The sequence below is a fragment of the Tympanuchus pallidicinctus genome, unplaced genomic scaffold (genome assembly GCF_026119805.1).
Source record: "Tympanuchus pallidicinctus isolate F22 unplaced genomic scaffold, pur_lepc_1.0 scaffold27, whole genome shotgun sequence".
NCBI classification, from domain to species: domain Eukaryota; kingdom Metazoa; phylum Chordata; class Aves; order Galliformes; family Phasianidae; genus Tympanuchus; species Tympanuchus pallidicinctus.
This window is the reverse complement of record NW_026294744.1, coordinates 9,295,784-9,311,927: the sequence shown is the minus strand read 5'-3', so window position 1 is coordinate 9,311,927 and position 16,144 is coordinate 9,295,784. Positions and strand designations below refer to the sequence as shown.

General features: G+C 39.0%; 1 protein-coding gene across 5 annotated transcripts in view; it reads right to left on the bottom strand.

Moving 5' to 3' along the window:
- The window catches only part of SLCO1A2 (solute carrier organic anion transporter family member 1A2), a 51,832-nt gene that overhangs the window by 6,641 nt on the left and 29,047 nt on the right, over positions 1–16,144 (bottom strand). For 2 of the 5 annotated variants that reach the window (XM_052690786.1, XM_052690785.1), the window contains 8 exons: positions 10,834–10,940; positions 9,555–9,696; positions 7,496–7,628; positions 6,002–6,108; positions 3,586–3,732; positions 3,201–3,299; positions 2,483–2,713; positions 140–304 (listed from right to left, as the gene is read on the bottom strand). In XM_052690786.1, coding sequence (XP_052546746.1) covers positions 140–304; positions 2,483–2,713; positions 3,201–3,299; positions 3,586–3,732; positions 6,002–6,108; positions 7,496–7,628; positions 9,555–9,696; positions 10,834–10,893 — 1,084 coding nt within the window. In that variant the 5' untranslated portion in view covers positions 10,894–10,940. Of the gene's footprint in view, positions 1–139; positions 305–2,482; positions 2,714–3,200; positions 3,300–3,585; positions 3,733–6,001; positions 6,109–7,495; positions 7,629–9,554; positions 9,697–10,833; positions 10,951–12,129; positions 12,217–16,018; positions 16,122–16,144 lie in introns of those variants that run through there. The other 3 variants (XM_052690784.1, XM_052690787.1, XM_052690788.1) reach the window with 3 other exon arrangements.

Below are 16,144 nucleotides of genomic sequence, written 5' to 3'. Positions count from 1 at the left end.
GCATTTTCCCTTATGTATATGTGTGCATACGCACATTAATATACATACACGTGTGTATATATATGTATATATACATATATATATATATATATAGGGAGTTTTAACAGAGATATGGTATAACAGAATGAAGCAACTTTACCAATTAAAAAGATGGCATCTGATGCAGATTTCCCAAATTGCTGTTCCAGATATTTAGGCATGAAGGATATCATGCCAAGGAAGGCGCTGAACTGTAGCACACTTATAAGTATAAATAACATATAAACTGGGTTGCGAAGTAAAGCCTTGAGGAACGGGAAGAAATCTGAAATGAAATAATGCAATGAGTTAGCATGATCCTTTATGAAATGAACCATACGTTGTTCAGTGTTGCTAAGAGGAAAAAGAGAGGATGGTGGTTCTTAAATGGATCAGGATAATTCTTGTGCTTTGCCAGACACCATATTTCAAAGATTTATTGGTTATTTCAGGCTACCCTGACACGTTTCTTCTACACAGAGACAGCCTCTCACCCACTTATCCTCGGTAAGGCTACTGCTTATGAAAATCATAGTGATAATTTGATCATGAAAATTTCAGGAGACTTTTAGCTTTTCAGTGTCTGAACTTTGCACTTGCGGATTGACAGCAGCAGCTACTCCACTATCTTTCCTACTACTTACCTTAGCCCATGCCCTAAAGTGTTCACAAAAATCCTTTTTCTGCACCTGCCAGGCAAAGGGAGTACAAAGAGAGAGGGGTGCAAACACACTGGGCACCTATGATTACATGCACCAGACATGCGATTACAGAATCACAGAATGGCCAAGGTTGGAAGGGACCTCAAGGATCATGAATCTCCAACCCCCTGCCACATGCAGGGCCACCAACCTCCCCATTTAATACCAGACCAGGCTGCCCAGGGCCCCATCCAACCTGGCCTTGAGCACCTCCAAGGACGAGGCATCCACAGCCTCTCTGGGCAGCCTGTTCCAGCACCTCACCACTCTCTCGGTAAAGAACTTCCCCCTGACACACAACCTAAATCTTCCCTCCCTCAACTTAAAACCATTTCCCCTTGTCCTGCCATTATCAACCCTTTCAAAGAGTTGATTCCCCTCCTGGTTGTAGGTTCCCTTTAGGTATTGAAGGGCTGCAATGAAGTCACGCCGCAGCCTTCTTTTCTCCAGGCTGAACAAGCCCAGCTCCCTTCATAGGGTCTTCATAGGGGAAGTGCTCCAGTCCCCTGATCATCTTTGTGGCTCTCCTCTGGACCCTCTCCAACAGCTCTCTGTCTTTCTTGTACTGGGGGCTCCAGACCTGGACACAGTACTCCAGCTGGGGCCTCACAAGAGCAGAGTAGAGGGGGACAATCACCTCCCTGTCCCTGCTGGCCACCCCTCTTTTGATGGAGCCCAGGACGCCATTTGCCTTCCGAGCCGCAAGGGCACACTGCTGGCTCATGTTAAGTTTTTCATCCATCATGACCCCCAGGTTCTTCTCCGCAGTGCTGCTCTCAAGGATCGCTCGGTTATTACAACTATTAGCAGTGTGGCAGAAAAGGCCTGAAAAGGGAAGTGCCTGCAGTCATTCCCATCAAATGCTCAAAGTCTGCATTTTCCAGTCTTCAGCTAAGTAAAACAATGAGAAACTAATTTGTACTTGTAATGTCTTTTCTATGTGCAATGTTTATTAATTATTGAAACAATAAAAGAAATTTAAAAAAAAAGAAATAAAAACAATAAAAGAAATAAAGAAAATACAAAAAAAACAATAAAAGTCATCATTTTATAATGTTCTCTATTATCTAACGTGCTGAGCTGACATCAGGAAACTACAGGAAAACGTGAACTTGTGTACAACAATGATAGTTCATCTATGCACTTATATTTTCAACTAACACAAAAATACAAGATTTTTAAAAGCAGCTTCCTGCAGGTATATAGTTTCCCAGGCTTGCAGATCTGAAAAACCACAGATGTGAACACTGCTAACAGTAACATGAATAAATGTAAATGAAATAGATTTTTGCTTAACAGTCTCATAACATTCAATGTTCATGAGACTTTTAAGCATCTGTCTATTCCCTTTGTGGCATTAAGTTGGACATTGCACCAGCCTTGTGCTGCTTTCCAGCTTTTCTACCCAGTGAATGTGAGGTACAAGCATCTAACATCTGCAACTTGTCCAAAGTTGCACTCACCGAGGTGTAGTATTCTTAACTAGATTTCAGTGCATTAATCCCAGCAGGAAGAAAAGCTACAAATCCATATACATCTGAAGTGTCGCAGGGAGAAAGGGGTGAATTCTGATCCTGAATCTATGAAACCTTCTGCCTCTGTGAAGAGACATTCTAAATTCTAGCTCAAATTCTTTGTACTACAAAGAGTAGAAAATCATAGTATGCATTTCGTACCTTGGACATATTTGTTTTTTTGAAAATACATATTGTTCACATCTTAAGGACAAAACTAAGACAAAAATAAAAGATGGTATAACTTGCCTTTAGCAATTTCATACATGGTCTGTTTGGTTTCCTTTTGCTCATTTTCTTCCAATAGTACTCCTTCTTTTTTATGTGTCTCAGACTCATTTGTTTCCCCTTCCTTCACAAGTGACCTGGGCAAAAACCAAAAAGGCAGTCCTGCAAGAAGATTCACTAATCCACAAATCAAAATGCCCAGCCACCACGCTCCAACCCAGCGGACATCAGTAGGTGTTATAGTTAGCTCCCCTAAAAAGGAAACAAACAAACAAAGCAATGGCATCTCAATTAGTTTATAAATAATTTTTCTTTCATTCTTTGTTTTTCTGATCACCTCTGATGTATTTTATTAAAAGCACTTTAAACATTTAAACTGAAACTGACAAAAGAGAACAATTCTCCAATCTTCTACTTATTCATCTAGCAAATTTCATCATTTCAACCGTTTGTGCTAAATTAATTTTAGCCTTTTCCTATCTTAACCCAGATGATGCAATCATTCATCAAATAATTTATATTCAGATTCATTCATGTGTGTGTGAACTCAAGGCTTTTATTGGATTGAATATCACATTGGCTTTTTCCATTCTAAAATACCAGCAAATTAAAATGAATATACTTCATATTTGAAGTTAATTCAGAACTTCATATTGCTGGTTGATAGACCATTATGCCTACTGATTTACATAAAAGATTTTATATATTCAGTGTAAGATTTTACATATTAATCCATCACCTGCATCTACAGATTCCAGATCAACAAACAGTTTTGCACAGAATGATGCCAACAAGAAACCAAGAAAGGGGCCAATTACTGTTGCAGTATGTAGACAACCTAGAATATGAAAAGAGAAAACATGCAAAATCAAAACACAGACATAAATACTTTCCTGAAGTAATTCTAGATGCTTAGGATAGCTGTACTGGATAAACCTTTAGAGCAAAAAATGACATTATTTCAACAAATAGTTAAATTACAAGTTCTACAGTACTACTGCTTCAATTCGATTTAATTCAAACTGCACTGTGTAAATGCGGTAATGTCTTTCTTCTCTCTTCTTCACTTTTGTTTACTTTCATGCTTTACTTTCATTTTACTTAGCATGATAGGAAAGTTTTACCCTGGTAGAAAGGTGAATTCTCTGTTTTGGCAAAATCTTCCAAATACGAAATGCCTAAAGGCATGATGGGAGTTTCACCCATTCCTCGTATTAAGTTTCCAACCATCACAAATATCCACAGCAATGACCCAGACTCCTTCTCACACTCTGTGAATAGAAAAGAAACCAGAATTAATGCTTTGATTCTACCAGTTACGTTCTAGAGATGCAGACAACAGCTAACTGACAGTTTAAACTGTGATTAGTAGATCAGTCCTCTAAGACATGGATATAAATAGTTGCTATACTCAAAAGGCTCCAGAACAAAAAGAAGCTATTGCACTTCCTGGAGTAGAATTCAAATCCCTTCTGTCTCCATGCCACATCTTGTCTAAACACCTGTCAGTCCAATCACTGCATAAACTAGGACTCTTCCTGTACTCGTTTCCCTCATCAAAGCTACCATTTCTCTGACAGATGTAAGAAAAATACCCCTGAACAACAGTGATATAGGGATAAATTTATCTTGTCTTACAGATGAAGGTTTTTCCAACATCCTTTTCTGTTTCAAGATTAGTGCTAACTTGCCTTAAAGTGAGGCAGGTCTCCAAAAATTTAATGCAATGCAAGCAAATCTTGGAATGGCAAAAATAATTTACATTTACTAGGTACAACTGCTATTTTCATCTTACACTAATATTATGCCATATGTTTCATATCAAATTAAACAGCAACATGGACACTTATACCTACATTTTTCATTTAGAAAAAGGCTATTTTTAAAAGGTTTTCTTGCCAGTTCATAGCATGTCTCTGCAGTTTGATCATCTCAGCAGTTTGACCATCGATTTACTATGGTCAAACTGCTGAGATCTCATATGGGACATGTTTAGGATACTGGAAATAAAACACTTTGTTTCAAACTTTCTTAATTAAAAAAAAATAAATTGCTAGAATTGATTTCTTAAATGAGAACAGTTTACTTTAAAAAAAAAAAAGAAAGAAAAGAACAATAAGAATGTATGCCTTTTCATATTCTTCTACAATATTCCAAAGAAAGGTTTTTCAACTTTCTTCAAGTTTATGCCATAATTAGTGATGTAGTAAAGACCAAGCTTTCAGTGGTCTCCCTTAGAATAGAATTATATTCTGTGAGAGGTCTCCCTCTCGTAGAATTAAGGCTGGAAATGACCTCTAAGCTCATCTAGTCCAACCATCCTCTTACCACCAATATTAGCTACTATGCCACGTCCCTCATTGTGACATCTACCCATTTCTTGAACACCTCCAGGAACAGCGACTCCACCACCTCCCCAGACAGCCTATTCCAGAGCCTGACTTATCTGTTTGAAAATAGGCTATTCCTAATATCCAAACAGAGCCTCCCCTGATGCAACTTAAGGCCATTACCTTTCATCATATCAGCAATCACATGGGAGAAGAAGCCAAACCCTACCTCGCTACAACCTCCTTTCTGGTTGTACACTTGGCCATCTGGGCACACTCCTGTCTCATGTTCAGCTGAGCACTGACTAGCACCCCCAGATTCTTCTCCTCCAAGAAGGTGAGAGCAGTGCAGAAGTAGTGTTGTTCTACGCTTGCATTAAACAAAATTCCTGAAATTTCTAGCTTCTTTGTCTTCTTTCATACTGATAGCTGGATTCAGATTGATCACTTCTAATTTTCTGAAGTTGATAAGCCTCCAGAAAAGCATATAGAGAATAAATTCTCTATAAATTCTCTATAAATTCTCTCTGAGAATTTAGCAAAGCCTTTGTAGCCTCCCAAGACAAGCTACCAAGGAAGCCCAGGCAGTTCAGACTAAATGCTTCCCTCTGAGGTAGTTGAATACCAGAGAGATTAATCTCATCCTCAGTGTGAGGATTTCATGTTGTCTCTGTCGCTTTTGACTTCACAGTAGTTACTTTTATGCATATACTATTGCCAGTGAACATGCATGTTTCAGTCACCCAGGTAAGTGTCAGCCTAGTTTATGTTATTTCATCTTTTCTTTAAAAAGATTTGGGAGCTTCTTTTTGTGTTCTATCTCTGTTTTTCATTACTTTATATCTTGTGTGGTACAGTAGAAAAAAAAAAAAAAAAAAAAAAAGAACTTAGTTCCTTCCACCCATTGTCCAATTAATAATTTCTCACCTCCTTACAGTGTCATAGTATTTCGAGTTTTAAAAAAGGAACGTTTCTAAGAAAAATCTCATGTTATATGTCTCTGAAGTGGAATGATAAGGATATTAACCAAGCTGTTTGGATGCTGTGGAAAATGCATGAAATGGAGCTACAGCTGTGGAGTCACAGGCTAAGAGAGAACAAGGCAAAAACTAAAAAATATAAATAAAAGTGAGCTAATAAAAAAATACTATTTACTTAAACACTGTAAAAACTGAGTGAGAAGTAGTTGTAGACACAGGAAAAGTCATACCCTTTGATGGTTCCTCTGTAGGTAAAGAGAACAAGCTTTGGTTAAGATGGCACAGAGGCACAACTGAAGAATTCTCCTGTGGTGAAACGCTGCTTTCAATATGATACCTGTTTGAGTCAAAGTAAAACATGTACAGATAGAGAACAAATATATGAGTGAGGAGCCTCATAAATCTGTTTCATGAAGCTACCTGAAAGAGGGACATGCAGCTATAGCAAGAAGGAAATCCACTTCAAAAGTTAACTCAGAATTTATAACAAATCAGACTAGGAACAAAAGAAACCAATGCAGTGTTTGATCTGGACAGTCTCTGACATAATTTTGTAACAGATGTTTCAGAGAAGATGATGAAATACCTTTATGAAGTCCCTCATATCGTCTTTTCCCCTCTTCTCCCTTCATTCTAATCCAATTTACACCTTAAGCAGAGGGTGCCACTGGGGCTGTCAGCCATACCACATTGGGTGTAACTAGAGGGCCTTCTTTTCTCCAAAATTAATCTCACTGATTAGAAATTAGACAAGCCTAAATGACTATTTTGTTAAATCAAGAGGAAAAAAAAAAAAGTGAGAAAGGGGCTAAAAAGTCATTATGGTCCATAAAGGCCTTGCCAATGCAGCGTTCAAGTTTGATGTCTCAGCCAGGGTCCAGACCAAAGGCATTTGAAAATCATCTTGGATTGTATGTTCAAGTAGATAAGATGTAGTAGTGCAGTGTGACTGCATTGTATTTTCAGAAATTCCATGCAAGTGGTAGTACAAGAAGTAAGACAAGGAATAGCAAGGCAAGACAAGGCAAGATGCCCAGCAGAGTGGTGACAGTCCTCAGAAATGATGGCTGACTTTTGAAGCCATCTCATAAGCAAAACAATCAAAGTTGCTCTGCAACTGTTTCATCACCCTCATGCTCAGCAATTCCTCACTCATTAAGTAATCACATTCCAGTAGGAGGAGTTGCATATTAAAGCATGTAAGGATCACAAGAAACTGTTGTGATTTAACCAAATATGGCAGCTCCAGCCCAGGGCTGCTCCCTAAGGGTTCTTTAAGGTCTGAAGCTCCTTCAGACCTCATCCTCTGCTTCACCACAGTCTGCTCCATGTTTGCATGGGCAAACCTGCTCCCTGGTGCCCATAGGCTGCAGGGAGACTGCCTACTCCACTGTGGGCCTCTACAGGGCTGTAGGGAGTTTCTGCTCCTCACCTCGAACACCTCTCACCTTCCTTGATGCCTGTAGGGCTGCTTCTCTCCCATTTCTCACTCCTCTTTCCCAGCTGCTGTTGCGCAGCAGTTTTCCCTGTCCTTAACTCTGCTCCCTCAGGGACACAACTAGAGTAATTCCTGGCTCAGCTCTGGCAGTGGCAGGTCCCTTTTGCAGCAACTGGAGCTGTATGAGATGGGGCAGCTCCTGTTATATTCTCACAGAGGCCACCCTGCAGCCCTCCCTCTGCTAACAAAGCCTTGGCCCGCAAGCCCAGTATACCGAAATACTCACCTTCCAAATAGGAAATGAGGAAATGATGTCAAAAAACAGCCAAATGCAAAAACTGTGCAGCCCAAAGCAATTACTTTGGGTCTGTGAAACTTTCCTCCAAAGTAACTGACAAATGCTATCAGCAGCAGGTTACCTGCAAAAAGAACCTGGTTTGTATTTACAAACAAAGGCATTCTTTTACCTTTTAAATCCAAGAGCAATTCTCATTATATGTTGTTAGCTCAACATCCATTACTTCTCCTATAAACCTATAAAGACTGTAACTAGACAGGGAACTGGTTAAGTGGTGCAGTAATACCCTTCTATCTGTGATATTCTTCTGAAAGACTTAACACCACATGAGAAGAACTTGAAAATAGGAGGCAGAATAGAAAAGCGATTATGGTGAAAGAGGAGGTTTTTGAACACACCTGTGTAGAGAAGAAATTTCTCACAACTTTATGTAGAGATTAGGCCCAGGACTACAAAATAAGAGCTGCTTTGGAAAGTTACTCTCTTGGGATACTCTATTTAGCAATGTGTAGGAAAGTATGTATTCAGAGATATATATTCAAGTGTTTCTGTACTGAAAATATTAAACATGAGATGACATTCCAAGAAAAGAGGAATAATAAATTGATATTAATTTTAGTAATAATTTAAGAGGAATAAAGAGATTTTGTAACTAGTGCCATTTCAAAATTCAAATGAGATCAAAAAAACTGGAATGTCTCCTCCTCTACTTTCACAGTGCAACTAAGAGATATCTGAAGTCTTATACCATAAATTAAGTCCTGCAACAGTAAAAATTTGCTAACTGTTCAACTTCTAATTTTGTGATCGTTTTATCGAAACAGTGAAACCTTATCAATGACTGGTGAGCATAATGTTCTGAAAGAAAACAGCATCTTTTTTTATGTACTATTGCTAAACTGACTGCATTGAACCAGTAGCTTGAATGAAAGTTGAATAGATGTATTTGTACAGTCCTAATAAGATCTTATGCCTACGCTTGCACAGTCTTAATAAATACTTCATGCCTGGCACATACACTGATCTTTAATCATTTTAAATGTTAATATGATGATTCGTAGTTACTTTACATTCCTGGAAATATGAACACCACAACTTGCTATAGAAAAATGTATACGAAAAGATGATCTATTTAAAATAACAAGGTTTTTACTTAATCATATTTTTATATAATTAATCTCAGCGATTTAATATTTCTTAAACTCTCCCTTTTCAAAAGCAAGAATATATTTCTGGGTATTCAGTCTCTGTCATAACACCGAGTTGCCTGATAAGACTGCTTTGCAGGCAGCAGCATGGTGTCACAAACAGTTTCTCCTACTTGAATATGCTGAAAAGGGCCTTGTGTCTCCTACTCACCTGTGTGGACTAGCCTCTGCAGGTCATTTCCTCAGTCGAGCCAGAGATTGTAAAGATCCAGACTCCAATTTTAAGAGTGTAAAACATGCTTCGACGATCTCCTCTGAATTGGGTCTGAAGCTCTTAAGTCTTTTGTGTAGCTTTTGTGGCAATGGCAAGACTTAAGCCTGTCACTGTGCAGTGAAGCTCACTGATAGATTTGAGGGGCACTAACAGTAGAAACCTTATTTACAGTTACATGGGTGTAAAAACTTAAAATACTATTGAGTTTGAGTAAGGAGACAATCCACTTCAACCAACTTTGAGGTCACTGATTAAAAAGAACTGTAAAAATACTGACGTGAACTTACATTCAAACTGGGTCTATGCAATCATTCTGTTTTTGTTATTTATTTATTTAGTATAAAGCTTATTAAATAGTTCTGGTTTGTTAGTTGCTCTGTCATAGTGTGAGAGTGTACAAGTTAGCTAAACCAACCTCTAATCCTAAACATCCTCATATAAGTTGTCGTGTTATTTTCCAAGATACTCATATGTAAGTACTAACACAGGCAGTAGAAGAAAGTTGGTCACTATGCTGTTGCAAACACCCACTGACAGATTGCTGATGGGCATGAGAGTCACTAATACATAGTCAGCCAACATTTTACATATTCAAAGAAAAAGAAATATTAAAATGAGTAATTACCAATTTCAAAGCTTCCATTAATGATCCCCACTAAAGATGCAGGAATATTGAATTGCTTCTCTATCTGTGTGAACATGCTGTTCAAGTAAGCACCAGTCATCGTTTTACCAATAAATGCAAGTGACAGCGCCAGCAGAAATAACTAGGAAGGGAAGAGTAGATTGGATGAATTCAAAATTATGTATTTAGGAATTTACATGGTTGTTTTCCCACCAGAGATGTGCTTCTAAGTAAAACAATTCAATACTTTCTGATCTACTTATAGAGGAATACAATGTGAACTCAAATCCCATTAATTAGCTTTGTCCACAGAGTTACGGCTTCACTGAAACAAAAAGGAAAATGAGGACATAATTTGTTCTTCACCTGCTCCCAGTTACCAAGACTCCAAAAAGCTTAATCCCCACTTGCCCAGGCGCAGTGCAGCCTCACCCAACGGGACCCTGCTGCAAGATTTCCCTCTGCAGGACTGTGGAAAACCTGCAGCCTGAGGACATAAAGTTTCCTGCGCTGGGTGCAAAGCTCTTGGCACTACACTTATCGCAGCAATTGGTAGGATTCTTGCAGAATTAAGATCGTTGCCTTTGATAGAATTACTCGATTAAGCAGCTGTTCTGTCTCATCAGTAGAGGTTATGAGCCAATTTCAAACATAGACAGTAAAAAGTGTGTCTTTTCTGACAAGAATCTGGTAGTAAGTGACCATGAGAAAAAAAAAAAAAGAGAGAAAGTAAAATTATATATATATACACTGCAGCATTCAAATGCTTTAAATTTTAGGGTTATTAATAAACATTACTTGTGAAATGAAATCAATAATATTTTTAAATACATCTACTATGATAGCTAAAAAGCATGGGTAATGTATTTGGGCTTTGAATCCCTTTTACATCAAGCTATTTTTTATCTCTTTATAGTGCTTCTTGACAAGCTGAATAGTCTGAGGTTACAACCACAGCCATTTTTTACTTCCATGTCACTACTGGCTCATTTCACAAGTCTATAAACAAATGGTAATCGTGCCAGACTAGAGGGATCACACAAGTTCAGAGGTGGAAATTCAAAGGAGCAATCAGGCATATCTCTAACACATCACAGAGTTCAGGGACGTAAAAAGCAACGTATTTGGTTTCAAGTTTGCTTGAACTCAGTGTTCAAAGCATTAACGATAAGAAACAGACTGTTCATTCATTTATTCTAGATTTTAACTCCTACTGAATGACTGTGAGTGCAAGTAACTGTGGCTCTGCTCATACAAAATTGTGAAAATATTTCTGTACCGTAAGCCTGGAAATGCCGCAGAATTTGTCGTCTGCACGTGGTTTCCGAGTTTCTTTCATGTTGCCTTTTTGAGTCAGTCCTGATGTCTGAATCTGCCTACTGATCCCTTTATAGTGTTAAAAAGACAAAAGAAAAAAAAAATTGGCCTATGTTTGCAAAAAGTAAAAAATAAAAACAGCATTTCTCCTGAGATACCTCATATTTGATCATCTTCTTTAAATAATTGTAAACCAGTCTAACAGTAGTGGATTCCAACAGAACCTATAAGCATATGCATGTACATTTTCTGATTGAGAAAACTTGACCAAAAAAAACATTGACATAACAGCGAACTATTTCACATCAGATGCTCAATGCTATCAGCACTATACAATCAATGCTTTCAGCATTGTCTCACAGCATGTAATGATGAACTCAAAGTATGGTGAGATGACACCTGAAGGAAGATAAAAGTATGAGAAGATCAATGAGACAGATGCATGAAACTGTATAAAAATGGTGAAAAATGGCCACAGGCCAACCAGAAGGTAAAGAATGGAGAAAAGAATCTTAGGAAGGCAAAGTAGTTTGTAACTGTTCTCAATACTGCTTCTCAATCTTCTTCACAAGCATTTGGATTGAACACTGTGGGAGGTAACACTCTGAACATTTGTATGCCTGGCTGACACATGTCTTCTGTGGTCTTTCCCACCATCCCTGTCCCTGCTAGCCATACAAAAGACACTTCGTTCTGCTCTGCACGTTCTGTTGAGTTATCAGCTCTTCCACTTGAACCAATGTAAGTTCATTAATTTTAGTAAAAATTGGACTGAGGCCTAGTTTCTTGGCATTAAAAGCATTACAACAACAGAAGTAGAAGTAGAACAACAGAAAACCACACACACACACACAAAGAAAAAAACAACAACCACACCATAATAATTTATCTCAAGTTATGAAAAAAAAATTCCTCCCTGCCTACATTTAGTCATTTCCACCTTAGGTTCACGGTTAGTGCTTCTCATACTGCTAAGCCACGTGCTTTCTTACACATTTTACCAATTTCCCAAAACTTTATTTAAAGAAGGAGCAATATATTCCAGGGACTTGGAATATAGTGACCTCTAAAAGCCACTCCACAGAGTGGCTGCATTCCACAGAGAGTGCTGCATTCCACAGAGAGTTAAACATAAAGAACATCAGTCAAAGGATCCTAAGGACTACCAGAAGGAATGCATTAAATCCAGTTATTCACTACAGTTCCCTACTGCCTGATGATGTAAGCTGAAGAAAACCAGAGCAAGTCAGAGCCCTACCTTACAGCCGGAACAGATAGAGGCTCATTTCCCCTTTTTCCTCTTAGATGCGCTTTCAAAGTTCTACCTTGCAACAATTGCTCTTCTTAATATGTTCCACTTCATGGCTAGGAAGCAAGCTGCCCTTGACAAGTCTGCCAATAGAACTCAATTGCCCTTTTACATTCTTCAGCCCAACACCCTCTCAGCCAATCTTTTCACACACTAATTTCTACAACAATGTTAATCCTCTCAAATGTATTTCTTCATTAACTTGATTCTTGGCAAATTCACGGGCATGAACTCCTTCCATAGCCCGCCGTACACTTCCAGTCTTCAAAAGAGTAACACATTATTGTACTGTTCCTGGAAATAATTTAAAATTAAGTGTAGTTGATCAGCAACTGAGACAATTGATTCTGTTTTATAGTTTGTACTTCTGCTTTGTTCACGGGTGTTTACTTGTGCTGTGTTTTGTCATTAGTATTAAAATGTTTGTGGAACAAGCAGGGAATAAGGCCTAGCACATACAAATCCACGAAAGACTGGTCCTGCTTGACCAACCTCATTTCCTTCTATGATCAGGTGACTGCCTTATGGGTAAGGGAAAGGCTGTGGATATAGTCTACCAAGACTTCAGCAAAGCCTTTGTACCCTGTCTTCCACAGTATTCTCCTGGAGAAGCTGGCAGCCTGTAGCTTGTACTGGTACAGTCTTTGCTGGGTAAAGAACTGGCTGGATGGCTGGGCCTAGAAAATAGTGTTGAATAGAGTTAAATTCAGCTGGCGACCAGTCACAAGTGATGCTCCCCAGGGGTCAGTACTGGGGCTGGCTCTGTTTAAGATCTTTATTGATGACCTGGATAAGGGAATTGGGTGCACCCTCAGTAAGTTTGCAAATGACACCAAGCTGGGAGGAAGTGTTGATCTTCCATGGAGTAGGAAAGCCCTACAGAAGGATCTGGACATTTGATCAATGGGCTGAGGCCAATGGGATGAGCTTCAACAAGACCAACTGTCGGGTCCCACACTTTGGTTCCATGCAGCGCTACAGGTTTCAGGCAGACTGCCTGGGGTATTAGTCAACAGCCAGCTGAACAAGAGCCATTAATGTGCCCAAGTGGCCAAGAAGGCCAATGGCATCCTGGCTGGAATGTATGTATCATGTGCTGCCAGCAGGACCAAGGAGGTGATAGTTCCTCTGTACTCAGCCCTGGTGAGGCCACACCTTGAGTACTGTGTTCACTTTTGGGCCCCATCACTGCAAGAAAGACACTGAGGCCCTGGAGCATGTCCAGAGAACAATAAAAATGGCGAAGGGTCTGGAGTGCAAGTCTTGTGAACCAGGATTGTTTAGTCTGGAGAAGAGGAGGCTCGGGGGAGACCTGTCTACAACTGTCTAAAAGGGGGTTATAGTGAGGTGGGGGTTCTCGTAGGTAACTGGTGATAGGAAGAGAGGTAATGGCCTTAAGTTGCACGAGAGGAGGCTCTGTTCAGATATTTTAAAGTTATTCTTAGAAAGAGAAGTTGAGCACTGGAACGGGCAGTCCAGGGAAGTGGTGGAATCACTATTCCTGAAAGTGTTCAAGAAAAGGATAGATGTGGAATCAAGGGGCTTGGTTTAGTGGGCATGGTGGCTGCAGGTTGACTAAATGATCTTAGAGGTCTTTTCCAACCTTAATGATTTGATGATTTCACAGCAAAATATGCTTATACAGCTTTGCATCTTCTCAGAAATTTTGCATTAGACTTTGGATCACAATGAATCTTTTATGCCTTTTCTTAATATTAATGTGCTTTATTCAGACTGTAGTACACATGACATGTTAAAAGATGAGCAAAAGATGTCAAAAGACTGCAGTCCCTATATCTGTCTTCTTCTGCTCCTCAGAGTTGGCAATAAGATTCTGTTGCTTATTGTACCAGTCCCTGCATTTCACTAGTGCTTATGGGACACATCATCTGGCTTTACAGGTTTTTCTTCTGGTGCTAAAGTTACTGGTCCTGAGTTATTTCCTTCACTTGGGGCATCCAAAACATCACACTGCCTATCATTTGATTAGTGAAGATAATGTTTGCTTTCACTTATTATTACCTCCCTTCAAAGCATGAATTATTGCAGAAAAAAAAATCATTTTGACTTCTGTTTGACTGGGAAGATTATTAAGTGTGTGAACTGATTAACAAAATAGACAGAATGATGAACACCAGTTGTGTTCCTGAGGTTGCTTTCCTCAGCTTTAAATTATTTTTTGTCACATTTGGTCAAGCAGAGCTGAAGGCAATATAATCCAAGATTCTACATCAAGGAGATATAAATGTATAAATCATTTAGTTTAGGTGTATTTATATTACAGTTTAAAACCACTTTACAACTCACACTGCAGTTTCTACGACTAAAGATGAGCCAATAGTGTTCTCTATCCTGTCTCCCATCTCTCTGCAGTGCACTTCCATTGCTTATTTTTTACTTCCTGGATCTTCTGCAAACCTCTAGCTCATTAAATAGGCAGAAAAAAAACCAACTGGTTTCCAGGTAGTGAACTGATTTGGTCCACTGAGTGGTTCAGCAAGTGTCAAGAAAAAGTAGGAATGTGGAACAAAGAACTTGAGAAGAGAGGAGAAAGTGAGGATGAAAGCAAAGTAGGAAAGGGTGAAGAGTGCCTATCTGAGCACCAGTGATGCATTGGGTCACCTCAAATATTTGTAGAGGAATGATCACAAGCCCTAACCTTAGCTGCCCAGGCCAGCCCTGAACACAACCCTAGAATCAGCACAGTTGTAAGGAAATTATCTCCTTCAGTGAGCATCTGTCAGCATTTCTTTAGCCAACAGCAAGATGAGAGACAGCTTATGCTGCAAGGATATTCACACAGGGGCTAAATTTTGGAACAAATTGCTTGGGAAGTTTGTGTGGGCCAGGTGAGACTGTATTTATCCAAAAGTTTGCCCTCAGGTTCCAATTCACCTACCAGCTATAATGTAAAAACCTGCCCCTGAATTCTACTCCTAAGTCTGCAATATCCACTGAACTTTCAGGGAAGAGGTCAATAAAATCCCTTTTACAAGAACTTACTCCTTCCACTTCTGCACTGAGTTTGGAATACATTTATGAAGGCTAAGAATAAGTTAGAGGTAACATCACAACTTTTCCAGCCACCTCCACTACAGAACAGAATTTCCTTTCTCTCATCACAAGCAGGTCAAGAAAGACCAACAGAAATCAGCCCATCTGCAGAAGGCAGCCACTTTGCATGAAAAGCTAAAGAGCACAATGCAGATGGTTCCGCTACAGGCTGCATTTATAAATAAAATGTGTGAAGGATAGTGGATATAATTCAGCCTAAAATATAAAAGCATACATCTTGTGTGGATCAGAGTAGGCATAGGCTGTGTGGCTGACAGCAGACAGGCTACAGTTGAGAGGTGGGAATTTAGGCCTGTTTGTACTGTTTGTACACTAAATCCATAATCATGTTGCAGTTTTAAACAACATTTCACCTTAATGAACAAACAAAAAGGAGGGGATAAAAAAAGGATACATGTGGATTTCAAAGTCTTGGAAGCAATATTCTGCCAATTGCCCTCCCTGAGTCCCAGTGGACCAACTTATTTTCAGTGTAAAAACACATCCTTCATTTAACTCAGCTTAGTCATTTGGGTAAACAGATAAGTTCACATCTTGTTTACAAGTTGGACTAAAAAATAATGAAGTAACTAATTATTAGCAGAGGGCAAATAAAGTATCTGTCGGGACTTTTAAGTAATTTATCGTGGCAGTTGCAAAAAGCACTTTAAAATGTTGTTTCACTAAGCACAGTTCAAACTGTTACCCAAATGTAAATACACTAATGCTGGATTGAAGCAAAGGAAAGGAAAAGATTCTCAGGGCAAAACAATCAGGTACTTACAGTTTTGAGAAGATTTTCAGAAGAAATGACTGATACTGTACACTTAAACTTTGGCTTTTATTCTGAACAGTTAAAAATTAACCCAAGTACAATTTACTGCAGAATTTTTCCTTTTGGCAGTTACAG